The 23,610-nt window shown below is 33.6% G+C and overlaps 1 protein-coding gene across 1 annotated transcript in view; it reads left to right on the forward strand.

The window, feature by feature from the left end:
• PKHD1L1 (PKHD1 like 1) overlaps positions 1-23,610 on the forward strand; it is a 165,337-nt gene that overhangs the window by 18,976 nt on the left and 122,751 nt on the right. The window contains exons 3-14 of the mRNA XM_063606533.1: positions 913-1,057; positions 2,010-2,118; positions 3,635-3,692; positions 5,118-5,211; positions 8,072-8,125; positions 8,654-8,727; positions 10,030-10,072; positions 13,984-14,054; positions 15,585-15,695; positions 18,014-18,103; positions 19,635-19,903; positions 21,056-21,147. Coding sequence (XP_063462603.1) covers positions 913-1,057; positions 2,010-2,118; positions 3,635-3,692; positions 5,118-5,211; positions 8,072-8,125; positions 8,654-8,727; positions 10,030-10,072; positions 13,984-14,054; positions 15,585-15,695; positions 18,014-18,103; positions 19,635-19,903; positions 21,056-21,147 — 1,210 coding nt within the window. The remainder of the gene's footprint in view (positions 1-912; positions 1,058-2,009; positions 2,119-3,634; positions 3,693-5,117; positions 5,212-8,071; positions 8,126-8,653; positions 8,728-10,029; positions 10,073-13,983; positions 14,055-15,584; positions 15,696-18,013; positions 18,104-19,634; positions 19,904-21,055; positions 21,148-23,610) is intronic.

Below are 23,610 nucleotides of genomic sequence, written 5' to 3' on the forward strand. Positions count from 1 at the left end.
CTTGACTGAGTTCTAACACCATGTCTTTGTCAGTTATTCAAGGACTTGTCTAGTGCAGTAACTCCGAACTTTGGAACTTATATAGCATATACCTATGTGCAGTGTGAAAGTGCAGAAAAAGTTACTTCCCCCAGGGAGAACCCTCAACCAATGGGGACCAGATTTGATGAATAAATGCTTCTTGCCATTGATTTTTTGATTTGGAAAGACATGCTATATTTTCCTTAGAAATTCCCAGCAATATTGAGCCCCAGTTGTCCTCAGTGGTACCCAGCTTTTCTTTCCTCACATTTTGCTCTTTCTCATACCTAAAATAGCTCATTGCCCAAATAAATTATGTGCTGGCAAATCCTTACCTCAGATTTTGCTTTGTAGAAACTTGAAACAAAGACCTCATCCTTTATAAGGTAGTGTTCTCCTCCTCTATTCTTTTTAGTCCTCTTAGCCTACCTTTTTCATGGTACTTATCACCTCCAGATATAGAATCTGGTATGTAGGCTCACAGTAGGCTCTCTGTAACTTCGAGCCTGTCATCCACGAATCTAACCAACTGCGAATGGGAAATACAGTATTCACCAGATGTGGAATCTAGATACTTGTCCTGCAGGGCTGACTACAGGACTTGAACATTTCTGGATTTTGTTATCCAAGGGGATGATGGAACAAATCCCCATGAATACTAAGAGATGACTGTATCTATCCTCCAGCAATACTTTTATGAGTAAATGAATTAAAGGCTAAATTTTGTGCTTCCAAAGAAGATTACAATCATAAGGATAAATATGAAATAGGTTCACTGCTTCAGTAATGTTTATGAAATCATTTACTGCATGATTTGATACTAGGTGACAAATGTTAGGTCTCTGAAGATAGAATACCATTAATAATAATTAAGTCTTCTTACTTTTCCAGGTTTTTCTCAAGCAAACCAGTTTAACTATGGAGTTGATAACGCTGAGTTGGGAAACAGTGTGCAATTAATTTCTTCTTTCCAGTCAATTACTTGTGATGTAGAAAAAGATGCAAGTCATTCAACTCAAATTACATGCTATACTAGGTCTGTTTTAAAGTATCTTTAATAAAATCATTTTTATCATATCAGAAGTTACAGTTATGAATATTAGTATTATAATAGTTTTATTACCCTGGCTATTATAAATAATATTTTTCTGATTATAGGTTAGTATTTTTCATTTTGTGATGTTTAGACTATTTTATGCATTTATTATATTCAATTTTAATTGGCATGATAAAAACATATTCTATGTCTTTTCCCATGTTATTAGAGCTATTACCTTATTGTTGAGCATTTTTAGAAGATAAATGACTATTTAATTGTAATGATGTGCCTTAAAATACCAAAATTATGCTATTTTGTTCAATTTGATTAATTTTGTTCAAAATATTCATATAGTCATTAAGATTAAATATAATCATTTTGCATAGTGACATTTCAAGTTCTTTACTATCAGCCCAAATTCATGTATGTTATTAGCAACTTAGGAAAAATTTTAAAAATCACTTTAAATTGCAACTTTCAATATTGAACTTAGAAACAGATAGCACATATTCTAGAGGATTTCATTTATCTTAGGCCTGTTGGCTGTTCTTCACCAGGAAAAGCTTACTTAGGGGAAACTTGATTAACTAGTCCTTTTTAGGAAGCGAAGCATGGAATAACTGATTGTACCGAGGTGATATGTTACTATTTTAAATGTTTATTATTGCATTTGTTGTTATTATACTTGTTGTCCTTTTTAATAACCACCAACGTGCACAGTCGGAATATGCATTTGCCTGAAGTTCATGAGGTTAGAGTTTGCAATAAAGAGTTCAGGATGGAGATCATTTTTCCATAATATAGAATGGAACTTAACTAGACATCAGTTACGACGTTGGACACTTTCTGTCAAAAATAGCCTGCAGTCTGGGGCAGTATTTTTCATTAATACTATACACTAAATAAGAGAGGAATTGCATGTCTCATATATTCTTCATTTTCTTTATAGAGCAATGCCGGAAGATTCCTACACTGTTAGAGTCAGTGTGGACGGGGTTCCTGTTACGGAAAATAACACCTGCAAAGGTCACATCAACAGCTGGGCATGTACCTTCAACGTATGTAGGAATCTTCTCTTCAGTTTATGTATAGTTGATCTTGCTTTCTTTCCTGCAGAACTGAATTTTTACTTTTTAGTTTTATAGACTATTTCCACATTTAAAAATACATTAGCATGTAACAAAGGATAATTTCCCTCAATTTAAATTATCTTCCATAGTAATTTAATGTCTGTTATTTCTGATTTGTTTCCCCTCCTTTAATTTTACTATTAAATTAAACTTTCATACTTCAAACATGTTTTCTTGTTCATATTTTCCCCTTTATCTCTACTTCTACTCTTAGTGTGATTCTCCCTTTTCCTATTTTCATCGAAGTAACTACCTTTCCTTTCTACGTAATTTCTAACGTAATGAGATAAAATGTGCCTGCATGTGGTGTAAGAGCCACTCAAAATTTAGCTGCCCTAAATAGAAGTATTAGCAGTAATACATTTTCTTCTAAGCATTATCCCATATATATATAATTAAATTAGTTATATATATATAATTATATTTTATATATAAATAGTTATTATATATAATATATACATAGTTATATATAATATATTATATATAAATATATAATATATAATTATATATAAATATATAATTATATATTATATAATAGAATTATATATTATATATAGTTATATATAACATATATAATATATAATTCTATTATATAATATATAGTAGAATTATATATTATATATAATTATACAATTATATATAATATATAATTAATATTACATATAATATATATTTTATATTATATATTAAAATATATTATATAGTATGTATATTATATATTATATATTATGTATAATTATATATTATATAGTATGTATATTATATATTATATATTATGTATAATTATATATTATACATAATATATAATATATAATATAAGTATATATAATATATAAATATTATATATATAAAACTATTTATATATAAATATTTGTATATAAATAGTTTTATATATATTAGTTTTAAGTTGTCAATTACCGAGTACTACAATGTTCTAATATAAGATGAAATACTGAAGAAAACAATAATGACATCTGTCTTCAAGAAGCTTCTATGATTCCAAAATATATTGCCAAATACGATTCCCAGATATCTCTGGCTTTCTTCTGTTTCCCCAGACGTGGAACTCTGTTTGGTTTTCTGGTATGTCACACCTAAATGGTCTTAAAGCGACCTAAATTGAGCATCAAACTGCAGTTTTTGTATTTCTCCTTAAATCTACTTTTTCTCTGATTATTTCTCACCATCTCAAGTTAGAAACCTGTTACCATTCTTGGTTTCTCCCTCCCTTCTCTTTCAGCCCCATAGCTATTAAGAAGCAAAACCACGATGATCCTATCCTCTAAATTAACTCTTAGGTTCATCTTATTTAAATATCTTCTTTCCTACATGACAGTTACATTATGAATATTGTTGAAATTTAGTAATGTAAGAAATTATCTATTTCACAAAACTAGAAACAAAACAGAGATAAGTTTTCATATTGACATTATTCTTTTTACAGGCAAAAAGTTTTAGAACCCCAACAATAAGAAGCATCACACCTTTATCTGGAACTCCAGGTCTGTTATATGACATCTGAAATAACTTTTGGTTTCATGGTAAATAATGTGTTTATTTTTTAGTATATGAAATTAGTATAATTCCTGCAATTTTTAAATAGCATTTTTTTCATTATAAAAATAACTATCAGCCAGGCGCAGTGGCTCATGCCTGCAATCTCAGCATTTGGGGAGGCCAAAATGCAAGAATTCCTCGAGCCCAAGAGTTTGAGACCAGCCTGGGCAACATCATGAGACCCTGTCTCTAAAAAATAAAAATAAATAAATTAGCCAGGCTTGGTGGCAAGCAGCTTTAGTCCCAGCTACTCCAGAGGCTGAGGCGAGAGGATCACTTGAGCCCAGGAGTGTGAGGCTGCAGTGAGACATGATTGAACTTACATGACAGAGCAAGATCCTATCTGAAAAAAAAAAAAAGATAAAAAAAGAAAAAAGTACCAATATTTTAAAAAATTGATTTTCAATGGCTATATCTTCATCTACTATAATGTATTTATCACCTCCCACCCCCACCACTTATACATTCAACTGGTTTCCAGGGTTTCATTATAATAACTATATTATTCCAGTTTATAATCCCAATGGCAATAACAGAGAATGTATAACCTTGACAATTCTAGGTACTATTTTTTCAAGAATTAATATACAAGATACAGTAGTTTTAAATTTTTTCCAACTCTTTAATTTATGTAATTAAACTTGTTTTTTGCCTATTGACCATTTGTATTCCTTCTTTTATACATTACCTGTTTATCTCTTAGGCTTAATTTAAAGTTATTCACCATTTTTCTTATTAAGTTACAAGGATTCTTTATATATCCTTAAAAAAGGATATTAACCATTTATACATTATATGTAAGAAATATATTTTAAATTTATCATTAACTTTTAAAACATATTAATGATTTTTCTGTCATCAGACAACCTTTTATTTTTATTATCACATCTATAGATCTTAACATTTGTTGTTTTTTCTTCATTTTTAAATAGCATTTAAAAATGGGTGGGAGGCCCTACTAACCTAACTATATAAATATTATATAAATTTTCACCTATTTTTCAATAATTGTTATGGTTTTATTTTTTATATTTCATTTTTATTTCACCTAAGATTTCTCTTACTTTTTGGTACAGAGATCTTTTTTTTTTTTTTTTCTCAAATAGTCACCGATTGACCCAAGCAGTACTTGTGGAATACCATCCTGTCTTCTATGCTACACTTCTTTACTCTATGAATATTTACAGATACTCATTCATATTTTATTGTGTTTGCTAGAACTTTCAGAACAATGCTAAACAATAGTGGCAAACACGAGGTATAAGTGTCTGGGTCCTGGTTTTATTGGGAAAATCTCTTATGTTTTCGTATTAAGTGTATGGATAGATTTTCTTACACAGAACCTTTTTGGGGTTTTTGTTTGTTTTCAGGTACACTAATAACAATCCAAGGCAGAATCTTCACTGATGTCTATGGAAGTAATATTGCACTAAGCTCAAATGGGAAAAATGTTAGGATTTTGAGGTAATCTTTTGATGTGGAAATATATTCTTATAACTCATAAATGAGAAGTAATATTCTAAGAATAATGGGTCCAATGATATTAAATCCCATTACAATGTAATATAACTAACCAGTGTTTTTTGTTTTCAGCCATATTATAGAAAGTAAAACAGACTATTGGAAGATTCATTGACACAAAAGCAATGGTCGATATGTCTTTCTTTTTTGGTCTGGTGTAATTTCTTATTGTTTTGTGATGGATTTATTAACAGAAGAAACACACAGACAAGTCCAATGGTAATTGAGTTATAGTCATACAACTTTATTACTAGAGGTCTTTATTACTTAATCTGTCTCATTTTGTGTATAAAAACACCTGAGGCCTAGAGGTCACAAAGCTTAGTCAGGGTCAGGAGTAGAACACAGTCTCGTAACACAGTTTTGACACATTTTCTACTGCTTCATGATGTACAGGCAAGTGCTGAAACCAAACATTGTCAATAACTCATTAACAGGCCAAGCTTTGAATCCTGTTTTGTCCATTTGCCAGCTGTGAACTAGATAGTAACCTTGGCTAGTTAGCTAATGTCAAAAAAATAATTGTCCACATTTTGGACTAAAAACTAGCATTGTCACTAGAGTTTCCTCCTGTAGCATAGATGGTGTTATTTCAGTCCTGCCTTTAAAGACTGAAAGTCCTGTTTATTTCCTACAGAAAAAAGTGTAGACTCATGATTATGGCTTTGAAGATATTTTATGTTTATCAAACTCATGCATAAAACAGGTAAATGGATAAGTTAAACAATTCAGATAGACACTCAGCAATTAGAGAATTTTTTGAATGCTGTAAAGGTGAGGTATATATACACACACATACAAATACATAATTTTGTAAAACAAGCAATTTAAAAGGTTTTAATGAGTGAAATAAAGATTTATCTGGAATTCTATAGAATAGAACCTTTAATTAAATCACATTTGTATGCATCTATAATTTCTGAAAATATTCATACTAATTCCTTATGTGTAATAAAAGAACTTCCAAGTAGAGATATTTAACATTTTATATGTACAGATTAGTAGAAGTAAAAATTTTGTCTGCTTCAACATAGTTGAGCGTTAGGAATGGTTTATATTCTAATTCTTAGACAGGTTTTTCTAAGTCATCCTTTCCCATAATGAAGCCAGGAAATAGAAAGTTTAACTTTCAAAAAGAGATTCTTTTTTTCCCCCACTGAAACTGGAATTTATTTCTGCTTAATATAAAGATTTGGATGGAAATTATTCCATGAAATCACAGAATTGCAGTGAGATGGGACATTAGAGTTCGGGCTACCTAATCCTTGTACTCTGGAAATCCTGAGCTATTATATGTAAATATAGAATTTTTTCACACATCTATTAATGTTTGGGCAAGAAAGTCTTGGAGCTGCATTTGTCTCATTTCTCCCATGTTAATTATGATACCAGGGCTCCCAAGGCAATTTATTATGCCTGGATTCTGTTAGTAGGGAGGGAGTTGAGAGCAATGGGCTGTGTTCTGGGCAGGAATTCAGGAGACCTGCTTCTCACAAACCTTGTCCATTCAACTAAATCTCCAAATTCAGACCAGGTAGAAATTATAGAGGACATGCAAATGGATAGAGGGATTAGTGCTTACTAAGCAGCTTTTGATCTAAAAGATCAGGTAAAAAGAATTCTAAAAAGTATGTATTAAAGACCAAATAGGGTGGTTTTACTCTAGATACGCATACCCAGATCACTGTGTGGATTACCAACTGTGGTTAAGAATACTGACTGCAGCCAAATTGTCTGAGTTGGAATTCTTGCTCTACCCGTTATTGTCTGCAGGCTTGGGCAATCTGCTTAAGCTTTCTGTTTCAGTTTTTTCATCTGTAAAATTGAAGGATAATAGTTACTAACTCATAAGATGGTTGCAAGGATTAAACATCATAGGAACCTATAAGTGTTAGCTGCTAAATTTATTATTTAGCTAGAATAAGGCAGGAGGTTAGGAGAATTTAAATCCATGAATGTGTATAATGGGTACAATAATTCAGTTTACTTGCTTTACAATCCTAATGTAATGATCAAATGAAGGGACTTATGTGTAAAAGTATATTTAAAAGTTCAAAATTTTCTGCAAACAAAAGTCCTTATTTTTTATAGTTCAAGTTTGTATCTGGCCTTATTTTGAGTCTGGGATTTGCTGTCCCAAAAGCTGATAGTTTATTCTGGTGTTGCAAAGAATCTAACACCAATCAGTCACCTGCCAGCCTCCAATAGCATCAGGTACTATCAGCTTCCAAGTAATATGTCAGACCCAATCACCTGAGGAAATATGAAGGCAGATGTTTTCCCTGCAGCTGAACTCTGGCTCTTCTCAGCTTCTTATTTTCATTTATGTGTCACTGATGCTGTTAGACGTCCTCTTTCTCATAACTTTGTGCTGTCTGTGCTGTTTACCTTAATTCCTATAGTACAAAACCTATTACAAAATTGTTTTTGAGTTGATTGAACTTCAGATGGATGACTTTATTATCTGTTTCTATGTTGTCTTTTCTTGTAGTATTTAACACCTCTAACACACCAAATATGTTATGATTATCATGTTTTATTCATCTTTCCCAGTTAAAATGTCAGCTCCCCAAGGGCAACAAAGGAACCTTTGTTAAGTTCACTGATGTGTGCCAGTACCTAGAACAGGGACTGCCACATAATAGAGGTTCAGTAGATGTTTTGTTGAATGCATGAGTGAGGGATAATAATAAGTGATTGAGAAAAAAAATTTAAGGGAACCAGTGAGTTGATGGGAGGAGTGCATTTTTGAAACAATTTGTTAAACATAACCTGATTTTTTCTAATAAAAATATTTGTACAGAGTTTACATTGGAGGAATGCCCTGTGAGCTTCTCATACCACAATCTGATAATTTGTAAGTAATTCAAATTATTTTCTTTACAAAAACAAATAGCAGATATAAGCATACTAAATTTAAATAGTAATTGCTACCAATACTGCATAGCTAAATGGTTTATAATACAGTATAAATTATAATATTCCACATAGCGCATTAGCAATCATTTTTACAGTTAGGTGCTACCTTACAGTTAGGTCTCCAAGATAGTATGATATGAACTATTTAGATTTTTATGAAAAAAGATGTTTTGAGCAATATCTTTATCAAGCAATTATTTCATTTGGCAGTATCTCAAAGTCTTTTAAAGGAATATTAAAGGGCATAGTCAAATTAATTATAAAATATTTTATTGTTATATAAAATTTTATGCAAACATCTTCAACAAAGTCTGGGAAATAGTTTTATTTTACAGAAATTTTGGTTGTAGCAACAATTTCTGTCCTGATTCATATTCTGAAATTAATGAGTAGTTTTTAAGAGAAACACAATATTCTAAAATTTTAGTGTCTATATAAGCTTTGACATTAACTTTTTTTTAATTAGATATGGTCTAAAACTGGATCATCCAAATGGAGATATGGGTTCTATGGTTTGTAAGACGACTGGAACTTTTATTGGCAAGTGTTGGTCATCTTTCTTCATAATGCTCACAGATGCCTTATTCTATTTCCCTGTTTTGTATTCTCCTAGACCTCCCTCCTCTGCCCTTTTGGATCAGGTGTTTTTGTTTGTTTGTTTTTTGTATTTTCTCTTTTCCTTGGCTTCTTTTCACTTTCATGCAAACATGTATGAATCAGTATTTTCTTATGGTTTATATATAAGGTAAACTTCCTCAGGTTTCTCTTTCTTCTTCTTTCTCCCTACAGCATTCCGTGTCTAATTTGGCTATTTTGCCTGTTGCCTTAATTTTGCTCTGTTCTTTTCTTCTTGATCTATGTCCTCCAGACACATAGATCTTTTAAGAGTGTGTGTGTGTGTGTGTGTGTGTGTGTGTGTGTGTGTGTGTGTGTGTGTTACAGAGTCTTGCTCTGTTGCCCAGGCTGGAGTGCAGTGGCGTGATCTTGGCTTACTGCAACCTCTGCCTCCCAGCTTCAAGTGATTATTGTGCCTCAGCTTCCCGAGTAGCCGGGATTACAGGCGCACACCACCATGCCTGGCTAATTTTTGTATTTTTAGTAGAGATGGGGTTTTGCCATATTGGTCAGGCTGGTCTCAAACTCCTGACTTCGGGTGATCCGCCCGCCTCAGCCTCCCAAAGTGCTGGGATTACAGGGGTGAGCCAACGCGCCTGGCCTTCTTTTAATTCTTGAATGGGCTTCCCTCTCTTCTGTCTCAGGCCCTTTGCAAACTTCCTATCCTGAACATTTCAGATAAAATGCCATGTTCTCAAAAAGGCCTAGGTCATCACTTGTCTTATATTCTCAAAGCTCATACTACTTTTTTTTTTTTAAATAGCATTATCACAATTTTTAGTTCTCTGTGTCATTGCTCTTGGCTAATTTTTCCTTCCTCTAGACAATATGTTCTGTTATAGAAGAAGGACAAGCTGTGTGCTCACCCCACATCTGCTCTCTCAGCCTCTAGCAGAGTGTCTGAACAGTTAAATAGCTGTTAAATAAATAAAAGAAATTTCAGGGCAATATGGTTACATATCTGTTCTTTTATTATTCTTCATTCGTGATCATATTTTGTTAGGTGTTTCTGGTTATAACTTCAAGACACCTTATTATGTATATTTTTATATAGTGGCTGCTTTAAGATAGTTCAATTTTTATTTCTTTGATGATGAATATAAAATTGGATAAATACAATTTTGATTTTGTACTTTTTCCCTGCTTTTAAATCAGCGTTATAATATAGAGTTATTGTTCTTCTGTGATTGGGAATTTAATTGATTGTGTATTTTCATTAAATTCCAGGTCATCACAATGTCAGCTTCATCTTAGATAATGATTATGGGAGGTAGGCTATTTTGTAAATAATAACTTTTATAATTGATTCAACAGGGTAAATAAGATAAAATGTATATTTAGTTTGTGCTGTAGATGCAGAGGTTTAAAAAATTAACTACTTTCTTTCCCCAATTAACAGTTAAAGAGTCTGTACCTTCTTTTCACTCACAATTTATGCTTCATACATAACCTTTCTGTTGTAGGGAAATCTAGCATTAACTAAAATAACATAAAAATCTTTACTTGTGTTATGGAAAAATATTATTTTATGTCCTGCAGCTTTTCTGATTTAATTGTAACTTTTTAAATAACTAAAGTAATTAAATTTAGATTTAAACTAATGGAAGAATAAAAAAAACCTCATGGTTAATATTACCTGATAAAGATTTTCTTTTAAGTTATCAAGACATAGAGAGTTGTGAAAGATGGTAGTTATATCTTTCAATTGTTCATCTTAACAGCAATATTAATAACTTATATTTATGACTTCTAATAAAACTAGAACTCATTTCCAGATGTTCTACATTCTAATTTCAATAAGAAAGATCATCATACATTTATAGAAACATCAGAATATGCAAATCTCAATGCATGTTGAAACCCCATATTATAGATAATAATAGTGAACATTTAGCAGCAGTCATGGTATTAAGCACTTTACATACATTATCAAGTTTAATCCTCCCAAAGAAGCTCCCAAGGATAAACTGAGTGTTATCATCCACCCTGTGTTACCCACTGGGAAAATGAGACTTAGGAACATTAGGTAATTTGCCTAGGGATATTCAACTAGTAGGAAGCAGCATTAGTGTGCAAACCCATGCCATCTAACTCTAGGACCTGAGCATTTTATTCCAGCGCTTTGCCATGACTGATGGAGCAGTTCAGCAACCAGTACCACATTTCATCTCTGCTTACCATCCTGATCCAGGATTTCATACCATAGCAGGATTTCCCCACTCTTGGGAGCATTTGCAAATGTGTGGAGAATCCCCTGGCTGTCACAGTAACTGGGTATGTTAATGGCCTTTAGTGGGCAGTATCATGATGTGCCAAACCCAAATTAATTGTTCTGCCCAAGATGTCATAGTGTCTCCCATTGAGAAAGTGAGTTGACAGAAACCCATATAAATTGCATTATTTAACACTCAATCCTAATATAGCTATAGTAGATTAATAATAGGAAAGATCCGGTAATTTCTTTTTTGTCTCTGAACAATGATCAGAAGTCTGAAAAAAATGGCAATATTACAATCTAAGTAGATGTTATTCCTAGTAGCACTCACAGACTACAAGTGAAGGATGAGATTTTGTCCCTTCATGTATGGAACTGCAATTGCTTTGTGAACTCAAGTACACTATCATTGTATTTAGAGATCATCTACTTCTAGACACCTAGAGGCAATCGGTGTCATTATAACAAATTGATGCCTGGCTGGACACTTTATTATAGACCAATATAGGCTAGACCAAAACTAAGAGTAAATCAGAGTGGAAGATATATAAATGATGCTAGGATACACCTTTGTGATTTACATGGGACACATGACTTCGGGTCCCATAACTTAACAGTTATTCTCCTTAGGGATGACCTACTTACATATGACTTGATAAGACACGGCAACAGGATTTTGTTGAACGTATTAGAAAACCATGTTAGGAACAATAATTATTGAGTTTTAAATGATTTTTTGAACTACATATGATTTTTTTAAATGCTCTTAGTAGCAACCTTCCCAAGGTGAAAGAAAAATGAATTCTTAGTTCTGAGTCTGTATGAAAGGCATTAATTGCCAAATCCATCATATGTCTCTCAGAGAAATAATTATCCAAAAATAGAAGGTTTGAGTGATCAAGGTTGAACGTGATTGATAAGTACCCATAAATCAATATGCTGCATTAACATGCCCAGAAACTTTCAATTTAGAAATGCCAGCAAATTCACATATAATATAAGCAAAAATACTGCATTAAATTGTTGATTCTGTGGACTCAATTTATAATTCCACCCCCCACCCATTTTTTTTTTTAAAGCCAACAGCTATCTCTTTGTACAAATGTCTTAGAATTGAGGAAATTTGTGTTTCTGTATAAAATATTCTTATGAATTTAAGATAACAGAAATATGACATTTATGATTTAAAAGCCTAGTTTTAAGATTACATTTAGGTAATCTTACATTAAGATTACCTAAAAAGATTAAAAATCTTACATTTTGAATCTTACATTCAAAAAATACTTTAATGTATTAAATCATTCATTAACTTATAAAATTCATATTTCACAAATTTCGCGAGCATTGTTGAATATCAAACGAACCAATTAAAGGCCTTTCTGTGGCATCTATTCTGTATTTCTTTTAATAGCCAACCTTCTCTCCTCTATTACCCCAAGTTCAAACAACAGCTGTTCCCAACTGATAAGGTTCAGACGAAGCTGCCTTAATTGAGAAATGCCTAGTCATTATCAATGAATTAGTGAAAATAACCTCAGTGTCATCCAAAATAAATTACATTCAAATTTTATTTCAGGAGGCAATTTCCCCACTAACTTAAGAAGCAGAGTTAATTTTTGAGATGCAGGATCTGACCAGACACAGTATCGCTGGAGCTAGCATCGTTTCAGATCTTTGGGAAATCAGCCAAAAGGCTTCTGACATAAAAATATGAAATCTAGTATGAACTTCTTAAGTAACTAATCTAGCATAAAATATTTCCAGAGACTCTTTAGTCTTGCAAATGAACATGGTAATGCCTGGGTTAGATTTACAGGAGCATTAATTGTTGGTCTCGGTGACAAGATTTACATTATTCTTTTAGATTCTAATTCAGTGTAATTATGATGAATGAGATTTGAGTCTTAATATTTGAATTTCTTAACTTTTCTAATGGAGAACGTCTTGAAGGTAATTAAAGTAACAGCATTTAATTTCCAGAATTATTTTCCTTCTTAATTCTTCAGGTTTATAGAAGTATAAGTGTATATGTATGAATAATGGGCACTGTGTTTATTAAGGACAGTTTTAACCCAGTCAATTGTTGCTAATTTGCTGTCATCCATTTGCAGTGTCACACAGATTAGTGGGCAGAGGAGTAGTACTGTGTAATACACACGTGAGGAGCCACAGCTCTGGACTCAAACTGCCTGGGTCCGGTTCTGTGTCTGCCACTTACTCACTGTGCGATCTTAAGTTAATTCTCTGAAATTCATCTACCTCATGTGGTTGATGTAAAGATCAAACGGCATAATCAATTGAAAGTTCTTAGCATGATCCCACCTCTTAGAACAAAAAGTAGGTTCTAAAAGAAGACAGACTGGGGCGGTCAGCAGAAGATCCCAGCCTTTGTAAAGGGTAATCCTTTTGTATGCTTTTTTATGTCAATATAATTTCTTAAAATCAACTGTAGGGCCGGGCGCGGTGGCTCACGCCTGTAATCCCAGCACTTTGGGAGGCCGAGGATGGATCACGAGGTTAAGGGATCGAGACCATCCTGGCCAACATAGTGAAACCCTGTCTCTACTAAAAATACAAAAAAATTAGCTGGGCATGGTGGCATGTGCCTGTAGTCCCAGCTACTCAGGAGGCTGAGGCCAGAGAATCCCTCGAACCCGGGAGGCAAAGGTTGCAGTGAGCCAGGATTGTACCACTGCACTCCAGCCTGGCAACAGAGCGAGACTCTGTCAAAAAAAAAAAAAAAAAAAAAGAAATCAACTTTATTGAGATACAGTTTGCAATTCAGTAACAAATGTATACACATATGTCACCAACAACCAAATCAAAATAAAGAACATTCTTATCTTCTCCCAAAAGTTCCATCGTGCTGTTTTGCAGATTATGACATAATTTCTATCACTGAAGTTAAAAAAATGTTCCTAAATTAAAGATCATTTAAAGCAGAAAATTTAATCTTTTTTTAACAGGAGTTTTCCACAGAAAATGGCATATTTTGTTTCTTCTCTCAATAAAATTGCAATGTTTCAAACATATGCAGGTATGTGACTTTTCTTTCACTCTGTTGCGGGGGTGGTGGGAAGGCAGTGTATAATTGATTTAATCAAACCAAAGACAATGAGTGTAAGGTGTATTATATTATTTGATGTACTGCTAGGAAAGGAAAAATCCCTAAGATGGGGAGTCTAACAGGAAGCTATAACATTAAGCATGACCTCCCCCACAGCAGACAATATTCTTAGTTTAAGATTGATTGAAAAATAAACTCATTACACTAACACAGACAGCAGGGAAATTTGCATGTTTCAACTTTGGCTATTGGTAGAGGGAGGGAAAAAATCTCCACTGTCAATCTTAACCAAAACCAGTATAGATGCCTCTCAATTTATGATGGGGTGACCCCATCATAAGTTGAAAATATTGTTACATTGAAAATGCATTTAACCCACTGAATGTGTATTAGCTTAGCTTAGCTTTCCTTAAACGTGCTGAGAACACTCACATTGGCCTACAATTTGGCTAAATCATCTGACAACACAGTGCTCTGTAGAATACAGGTTGTTTACCCTCATCATTGCGTGACTGACTGGGGGCTGCAGCTGGCTGTGCTGCTCAGCATTGGGAGAGAGTATTTACCGCATATCACTAGCCTGGGAAAAGATCAAAATTCTAAGTACTATATGGTTTCTACCAAATTCATTATTTTTGAATCATTGTAAAGTCAAAAAATGTAAAGTCTGACTTTGGTAACTTGGAGACCATTTAAGCTGTCTGAGATTTATGCTCTCAGTGTGGTTCAAAAGAATCCTCAAGACAATCATAATTTAATTTAAAGAGGTTTCAGGTTGATAGTATCCCTTGGAGAATATCAGAACAAACACAAATCATCCTGAAAAAATTGTACGTCATTCCCGGTCAGGAATAATGGAAAGATCGTTTAGATTTCAAAGATGTTAAAAAAGGTGGGTCTTGGAATCAATCAAATGTGATATATCTTGGCTTTTCCTAGAAGTTTATTTAGTGTGAAATTCATATGTAAGAATACATAGATATTTGATAGAGTTAATAAGGATAAATTTTAGTAAGAATCTGCCATATGTCATTTATTGGGCTATTTTACAATATACCTACAACTTATATATACAAAGCCACAAGAAGTTCAATCATAGTTAAATGTGTTACTCTAAAAGAAAATTATAAGAGGTTGGTCCATAAACATAGGAAAGATTCATTCTTCAAGAGCATATGGAAGAAGAGGTGGTTCTACCTGCCTTCCTGCTCAACTCAGGTTTTCCTTACTTCTTTAATGCTCGCATTACCAATGTTGCTTTAATACCAGTCACCACTAAAGCCTGGTCCTCATGGAATGTAAGTCTCTGTCAATGCCATGTCTATTGTCCTTTTTGCAGGATTGCATCAGAGAAAGTAATGAAACACCTAATTCATGCAGTTGGTAATCTACTACCTGTGTTAGGCACTATGGCTAGGTAATTTGGAATTTTTAAAAAATCAGGCATTTGGGTTTATGTGTAATATTTATGATATTTTATTTAATGCGCTTTTCCCCCAGAGGTCACCATGATTTTCCCTTCACAAGGAAGCATTCGAGGTGGCACCACGCTGACAATAAGTGGGCGTTTCTTTGATCAGACAGATTTCCCCGTCAGAGTTCTAGTTGGAGGTATTTCTCATGGTTTTTGATATATTACCTTATTACCACAAATTCTGCCTGCTCTTTAATAATTTGTAATAATAATAATAGTCTTTTCTCAACTCATGCCTTCAATTGGAAGCTGAGTATTTTCACACAGTCATTTGGTTCTGGGGTTTGATGCTCTTTCCATTGCAATTTTCCAGCAAGGGTCACTCCCTGAAACCTCATGTGAATAGGACCTGAGCTCTAGGGTTGGCACCAACAGGCTTTGTGTAGCAGCATTGTAGCTGCCATCCATGAATTCCTCGCCACAGTTTAAGGACACACCTACCCTTAATTTAGAAGCTCTTAAATGCCTTTTTTGAATGGTTGTTATTTCTCAGCGAGTTAGCTAATTGTGAGGAAATTTAAAGTAATATTTTGGTTATTCTCCTCATACTCTTCTCATATACTGTGCCTCATCTGGACATCAGTAATCACTGAAGATATTGGCCTTGGAAAGAGCAGTAATTTCAATGAGTTATCTGTTTACAAATGCATGTAGGGCTTGGTTCTGTGGTTATGCTTCACTTTTCTGTGTCCTGTCCAGATCTGTTCAGAGGTAGGGAGCTATGCAACTCAAAAGAGGTGAATGTGATTGTGGGAATCTTCCCATTCAGCCATAATGACATCACGTCTATTGCTAGGCAGGGGACAGGATGCCTGCCCATGCAACAAGGCATATGCATTTCCACAGTCCTCTTGCTCAAGTACTTTCTACCTTTTACAGATTCTGCCCACAAGCCAGCCAAAATGTGATTTCAGAAAAAAGAGAAATGGATATTAAGCAACCTCATGTAATATTTATACAGTCTTCTTTCGTGTCTGCATGAATCCTTGCTGGTCATTGGCATACATATTAAAACCTGGGCCATAAATATTTAAAATTTGTATAATGTATTAATCTGACCAGATTTTATGTTTTAAACATTAAAACCAGGGCCATAATGTACTTTTAATTTATATACTATGTTTTATAATCTGATCTTATGTTTATTTTGCATACGACTATCATACAGTTGATATGAAAAGAGAACATATTAGTTTTCTATCATCTTTCACTACCATTAATATGGCAACCAGATTCAAGATTTTGAATCCTCAATAATCTCTTGAAAACATGATGTTTATGTGTCTTTCCTTTGCTTCCAATAAAATGGGTGATTGGTTTAATATACTGTTCCTATTTGCTGTTTTCTGGTTCAAATTTCTTGCATCCATAAAACACTCAAAGTAGTGAAACGGGCTGGGTGCAGTGGCTCATGCCTGTAATCCCAGCAGTTTGGGAGGCTGAGGCAGGAAGATTACTTGAGCCCAGGAGTTTGATACCTGACTAGGCAATGCAGGGAGATCTGTCTCTACAAAAAAAGAAAGAAAAAAAGAAAAAAAATTAGCTGGCATAGTGGCACATGCCCATAGTTCCAGCTACTTGAGAGGCTGAGATGGGAGGATTGCTTGAACCCAGGAGGTGGAGGCTACGGTGAGCTATGATCATGCCACTGCACTCCAGCCTGGGTGACAGAGCAAGACCCTGACTCAAAAAACACACAAACAATAAAATAGTGAAAAGTATTGTCAAAATTTAAATTTTCCAGGCTATCAAACAAAACTTGGCAAAAATATCTCTCTCCATTTCCCTTGTCCTCACATTTCATGGGCTGCAATTGCCATTTCAGTGAATACTTTCTGAGGGCTGACCATATGTGAGGCATTGTGAGGAACACATGGAGGTTTAAAACATAGACTCTTCTCCTAAGTCTAACTGTGCTTATGTAAAAGTTACAATAGCTATCTTTTAGCCTTTTTTCCTGTTTTGGTTTCAGTCTGTCTGTGAAAATGCCATTTAACAATTATTATCCCCCTTTTTTTTTCATTTGAAGAACTTGGACTAAGCCAGCACTTTTTTCTACTGAAGAGGTCTAGGGTCATCTACCTTTGCAAATTCTGAGTGACATGGTTTATTCAGCAACTTATCTCCAAGGAACAAAATATAAGTTTTTACTTTGAATTCAGAAGTAACATTTTGTGCAAAGACATAGTATTATCAAATTTTTATCTCAGAAATTATGAAATTTTCTATCTCAGTCTTGTGATTTTCCACCAGAAAAAAAATGTTGCTTTGTGGAAGTATGACAATTATTATGTGAAAAGCTTTAATAGAGAATATGTAAAGGAAATAAAGAGCCCTAATTTTGCCTCTTGTTTATGGAACTTTGTTTTAATTGCAAAAGTGCTTAAAGATACACTGATGTGATTTGCATTCTGAAGTTTCAGTAGTAACGGTTTTGTATCTTGCTTCTCTATAGGTGAACCTTGTGATATTTTGAATGTCACAGAAAATAGTATATGTTGCAAGACACCCCCCAAACCTCCTATTCTCAAAACTGTATATCCAGGTAAGTTACCATAAGGGACAATGGCCATTTCTATATTTACATAAAAAGAATATATTAGTAAAAAATATTATTTAAATTTTTAGAATTTAGAATTTGTAGTAAGAATTGTAAGAAATTTCCTCCAAGTTTTAAAATTTACATTTTCTGGATTAGAAAATATTTCTATTAAAATAGCTGCCACAAAGCTATATCTATGGAGAAAAACCCAGCCTAAATTATCAAGACACCCTACTGAAAATAGCACATCTCTACTGACAGAGTTTAATTATGCTTTTATTTCTAATTAAATTATGATAACTAAAACTTGGTATAGTCTACATAGAAATTTTTTAAATGCCTTTTTCTGATAAAAAAAGATAAATAGGGGAAGTTAAATATTCGCTTGTCTAGAATAATGTGGGAGTGAAAACAGGAGATGAGAGAAATGTTACTCTAAATTCTTTTCAGACTTACACCTTGTGGCTCAGTGAAATTGCTTTCCTATCTACACTAATATCATTGAAATGCTGTACATGTGTCTGGGTGTGGTGTGTATCTCATATCTTGTTCGCACAGTGAAAGTTGTTTATAATCGTGTCATTGTTTCACATTTGAAGCCAAATGAATCATTTATGAACCTCTTAAATTTGTTTGGTTTGAATATTAGAAAAAAATGAACAGTTTAAGAAAATAATTTTGATAATTTATAATTGATGACTTTAAAGAAAATTGTGTATATCACTAGACACTGCTTCTGTGAAAGTTTGAAGTGCTCAAAGCTTGTCTTCAACCAAATTCAGCTGAAGAAGGGTAGCCATTATTTTCCACATACAGAAAAGCTTAAGGCTACTAAAGGAATAAATAAGCCTAATTGTTGTTGCAGTTGAAGGAAAATAAAAAAGAGAGATGGCTCCTTTCTGATTAGGAAAAAATTTAATCACAGGGTTTATTCTGGCAAGTATAGGTACAGTTTATTGAGAGTATCCTGTTTTTGATTCTGTCCAAGAAGGAGAAGAAATCCTAGAGTAGAAGTAATGTTTTTTTTAAAAAGTAAAACAAACATTGAGAGAAATCTGAAAGCCAACAATTTCTCTTTTCTGATTAATGGCTTTGTAAGCCATTAATTTCCTTTTGTTAGAATAGTCAAGGCAAAGGTTTTGTAATAAAATGGCATGAATCTTGAAGTTTCGCAACATCAGTTATATCATAAGTAATAATTACTATATATTATCTTACATAAAGCACTTTTTAAATGCCAGCTGTTTTACATGTGTATTATACATAATCCCTATAGCACCTATGCAAATATTATTATTACTCCCATTTTACATATGTGGAAACTGAGGCTCAAATAAGTGAAGTAATAATGAACAAATTACAGACTGCCCTCTGGCTGCAGATACGTGTAGGGGAATGTGTAATTGTTTTGTCTGCACACATACTAAAAATATGACTTGATATACAGAATCTATAACCAACACCCAAATAGAAAGCCATTGAGACATTGCATTATGATCCTGATGAAAGTCTTATTTTATTTCATTACACTTAGGAGGGAGAGGCCTGAAGCTTGAGGTGTGGAATAATAGCCGTCCAGTACGTTTGGAAGAGATACTGGAATACAATGAAAAAACGCCTGGGTACATGGGTGCCAGTTGGGTAGATTCAGCTTCCTATATTTGGCTTATGGAACAAGACACATTTGTTGCACGCTTTAGTGGATTTTTGGCAGCTCCAGATTCTGATGTTTATAGATTCTACATCAAAGGTGATGACCGTTATGCTATTTATTTTAGCCAGACTGGACTTCCAGAAGATAAGGTAGGGAAGCCTCAGAATACTATTTGATATTGTAAAAACATTATGGTGATATTTATATGTATCTTACTCTAAATCAAAATGAATGAACATTTTTAAAATGTATGAGAAATGATGTCATGTGGTTTGGCTCTTGGCTATTATCCTGGATATGATACAAGATATAAGATGATAGAAAACCTATAGCCTACAAGAAAATTTCCCGTACCTGAAAATATTTCATTATTCTACATTAACTTGGTCATGAGATAAAATTCATCTCTCTATTTTTTTATAAATAGAATTATACATTTAATTTCATATGTAGTTTTTCACATATTAGTATTAAATACTAATTTTATTAAATAATTTATGTAATCACTATTTTTAATGACTAAGTAGTGTTATTACTTGGGTTTACCAAGCTTAAATAACCATCTCCCTACTGATTAGTTTTTATTTACTTCTGGTGTTTTATGACCACAAATAATACTCTATTGAACATCTATGATCATTAGACTTTTCTGTATTTGGGGTTACTTTGTTAGGACAGTTTCACAAATATGAAACTAACAGATCAAATCAAAGTAACATTTTATGACTCAACTTATGTGGCAAGATTGCTTCCCAAACTGGTTGTGTAAGTTTAAATTGCTATCTGTAATTTATGAATTCTAATTTTTATCATAGTTTGTACTCCAAAGCATGTGTACTCCAAAGGTGGTATAATCATTCCTAATGGGAAGCCCAAAGTCCTCTCACTCTAGTGTGCAGAACCATTTAGCAATCTTTGGCATTCTAATTTGGATTAAATCTCTCAAAGTTCTCCACAGAGCAAAAGAATATTTTATTTGTCAATAACTACCTTTTTCCTGGTAAGTATCTTCTTAGTTTCCACTGCAGTTCTAATTATGGAAAAGCTATGATCTGCATAGTATACTTGGTACAGTAGTGTTGATGTTAGTGAACAGTAGAAGGAATGAAGTGAACTTTGATAATTTAAAAAAATGTATAGCATAGTAGATAACAGATCTTAAAAGAAAAATATAAAGTAGTTTTACATTTTTCTACTTATGAAATTTCTAAAACTGAAATAATAAGTTATAAATAAATAAATGTTGAAAAGGTCTATTAATAAATTCTCCCTTTTCTCTGTCTCGGTCTCTCTCGGATTAGGTGAGGATTGCATATCATTCTGCTAATGCCAACAGTTATTTTTCCAGTCCAACACAAAGATCAGATGATATTCATCTGCAGAAAGGAAAAGAGTAAGGTTTTTTCCTGTCATTAAATTACTGTGTGGTATTTATAAGCTTTAAGTTTATATTTTAAAATATTTTCAATTTATTTTTATTGGTGGAAGTGATATTAGTTTATTGGTTTAATTTATAATTGGTCATTCTCTATAATTTTATTCAAATGTGTTTCTTGATTTTCAAGAATACTGGCATTCAACTAACCAGGGAAATTTGAAGTCTAGATTAACCCTGTTGCAAAATTATACTTTTGTGAAATGTACTTGATCCTGTTCTTAGTTCTTTACTTGGAACTTTCAGTCAATCCACCCATTTAATTTCTCTGTTCCTGCAGCTGAGCTCTTCAGTATTGCTAGGGAAAAATGACTAAGCCACATAGATTGTTGCCACTTTTAATATGTATTTGTTATTAACTGGTTTATTCCAGGCCCTGGGCCAGGTACTGGAAATTTAAGAATATTAAAATACACTGCCAGAACTGAAAGAGCATTCATTTAGTGTTGAAAGGTCAAGTCCAAGGGGCCAATGAGTGGGATTATCATCCAAATACCAGATAATCCCATTCAAAAAGCCATTCAGAATTCCTAGGAAACAGGAAGATAAAAGACATGATACATTGAAAATGGAGAAGGTGGTGGAATGGAGTTACATGAAGAACATCAAAAGATGCATTTGCATCTGCTAGACTTTACTATGTAACAAAGCACCTCAGACTGTAGCAACATCAAACAAGTGTGAATTATTTTGCACAATTTTATAGTTGGCTGAGCTGTTATTTTAGTCCTGGCTGGTTTATTTGGGGACTGGTAACCTAGAATGCCTCACTCACATGTCTAGAGCCTCAGCAGGCATGATTGAGTCTTAGATATTTGGGGCATCCCATTGCACATGGTCTCTCATCGTCCAGGAGACTAGCCCCGGTTTGTCACATTGTGGATAGCTAATGCATACTGGGCTTAATACCTAGGTGATGATGGGTTGATAGGTGCAGTAAAGAGGGGAGTCCTAATGCACACACACTCTGCAATACTCTGTCTGTGTCATATTTGCTAATATCCCATTGCCCAAAGCAAGTGGCCAAGCCTAGACTCAAGGATGAAGAAATAGACTTCCCTTCTTGATGGGAGGAGTGATTTTTTCTTTTAAGTTTACCACATCACCCTTTCAGATATTGAAGAAGTTATGCTCAGAGGCAGCATCATGAGGATCTTATGGAATTGGACAAGGAGGGTTGGGATCAATGGAACCTGGGAGCAAATTAATGTTCTCACACTCAATGTTCTTGCTGAGGTATTAGTAATACTGACATGGGGAAAGAGTTTCATTCCTTTTTTATCCTCTTTCTTCTGCTTTCACTTCTTTAGACATTAAACATTTTCTTCTATAACCATGAAAACTACTGGGCCAGGTCAAGATAAATGGAGTTCTTGATTAATCCCTACTGCAATTAAGTGTCAGTACATTTTCAGACTTTGGCTTGGTTTTGGAAAATGAGTTCAGTCTACCAGCTTGGCAGGAGCACAGAGTTTGAATGAAAGCAACTCCTAATACATCTGCTGCCTGGTATCTGTGCTCCTGCAAAACCAGCTTGGAATTTACATACTGTGCTTACAATGATGGCTATGAAATCTGAAATTGAGGCCACTCTAGCTGGTTTATTGTAAAGTGGCTCTTCAAGCGTTTCCAAAGGTAGCTCATATTGCTAAATCATTTTACTCAAATATTAAAAATATAGTTTCATCTAGTGCATATCTTTTTGGTCACCTTATTTTGTTTGGAATTCTCCCTCAGTTACTAGTTTTAAAAGTTTTGAATCCTTAAAATTCCCTTAGCATTTGTTATTCATATGGATAAAGGAATAATATCTATTTTATGAGAATTTTGTGAAGATTAAATATAATAATGTCTGCAAAGTGCTTAGTTTATTGTCTAGCACAAAGAAAGTACCCAATTAATAGTTTTAAGCCACAAGTAAGGATGCAAAATTTTAATGGTTCTTCTTTGAATTCTGCTCTTTAATTAGTGTTGGTCATCTCAAGTCAGAAGAGCTGATGAGCAGGTTCTTATGGAAGTCAAGAGCCTGATATAATCCCCAAATATCAGTTCCATTGGGCAATGATCCAGAACCCTATCATTCTACACATATGAAACATGATAAATTTCCCTCATTCAGACTCTTTCATGAACTGTGGATACTTATTCTTCCTATATAAGTATATATGTTGAGTGATGTGAGACAATTTAGGGAATCTCCCAGCTGTCCTCTCCAAAGATGTGAGCAATGGTGACATTGCTAGAGATTTAGAGGAGAAGTAGTAGTTTTGCACTCTCTTGTTAACAGCTGCTCAGTGAAGGCATTACCTTGGGTACACAGTAGGATGAGGGGAGGAGACATCAAGAATCAGGAATTCAAAATATAAAGTGAAAATCCCATCCAGCTAATTGGAGGATCATAGTAAATCTGACAGGTAAAAG

This window comes from Pan paniscus, chromosome 7, assembly GCF_029289425.2.
Source record: "Pan paniscus chromosome 7, NHGRI_mPanPan1-v2.0_pri, whole genome shotgun sequence".
In the NCBI taxonomy this organism is placed as follows: domain Eukaryota; kingdom Metazoa; phylum Chordata; class Mammalia; order Primates; family Hominidae; genus Pan; species Pan paniscus.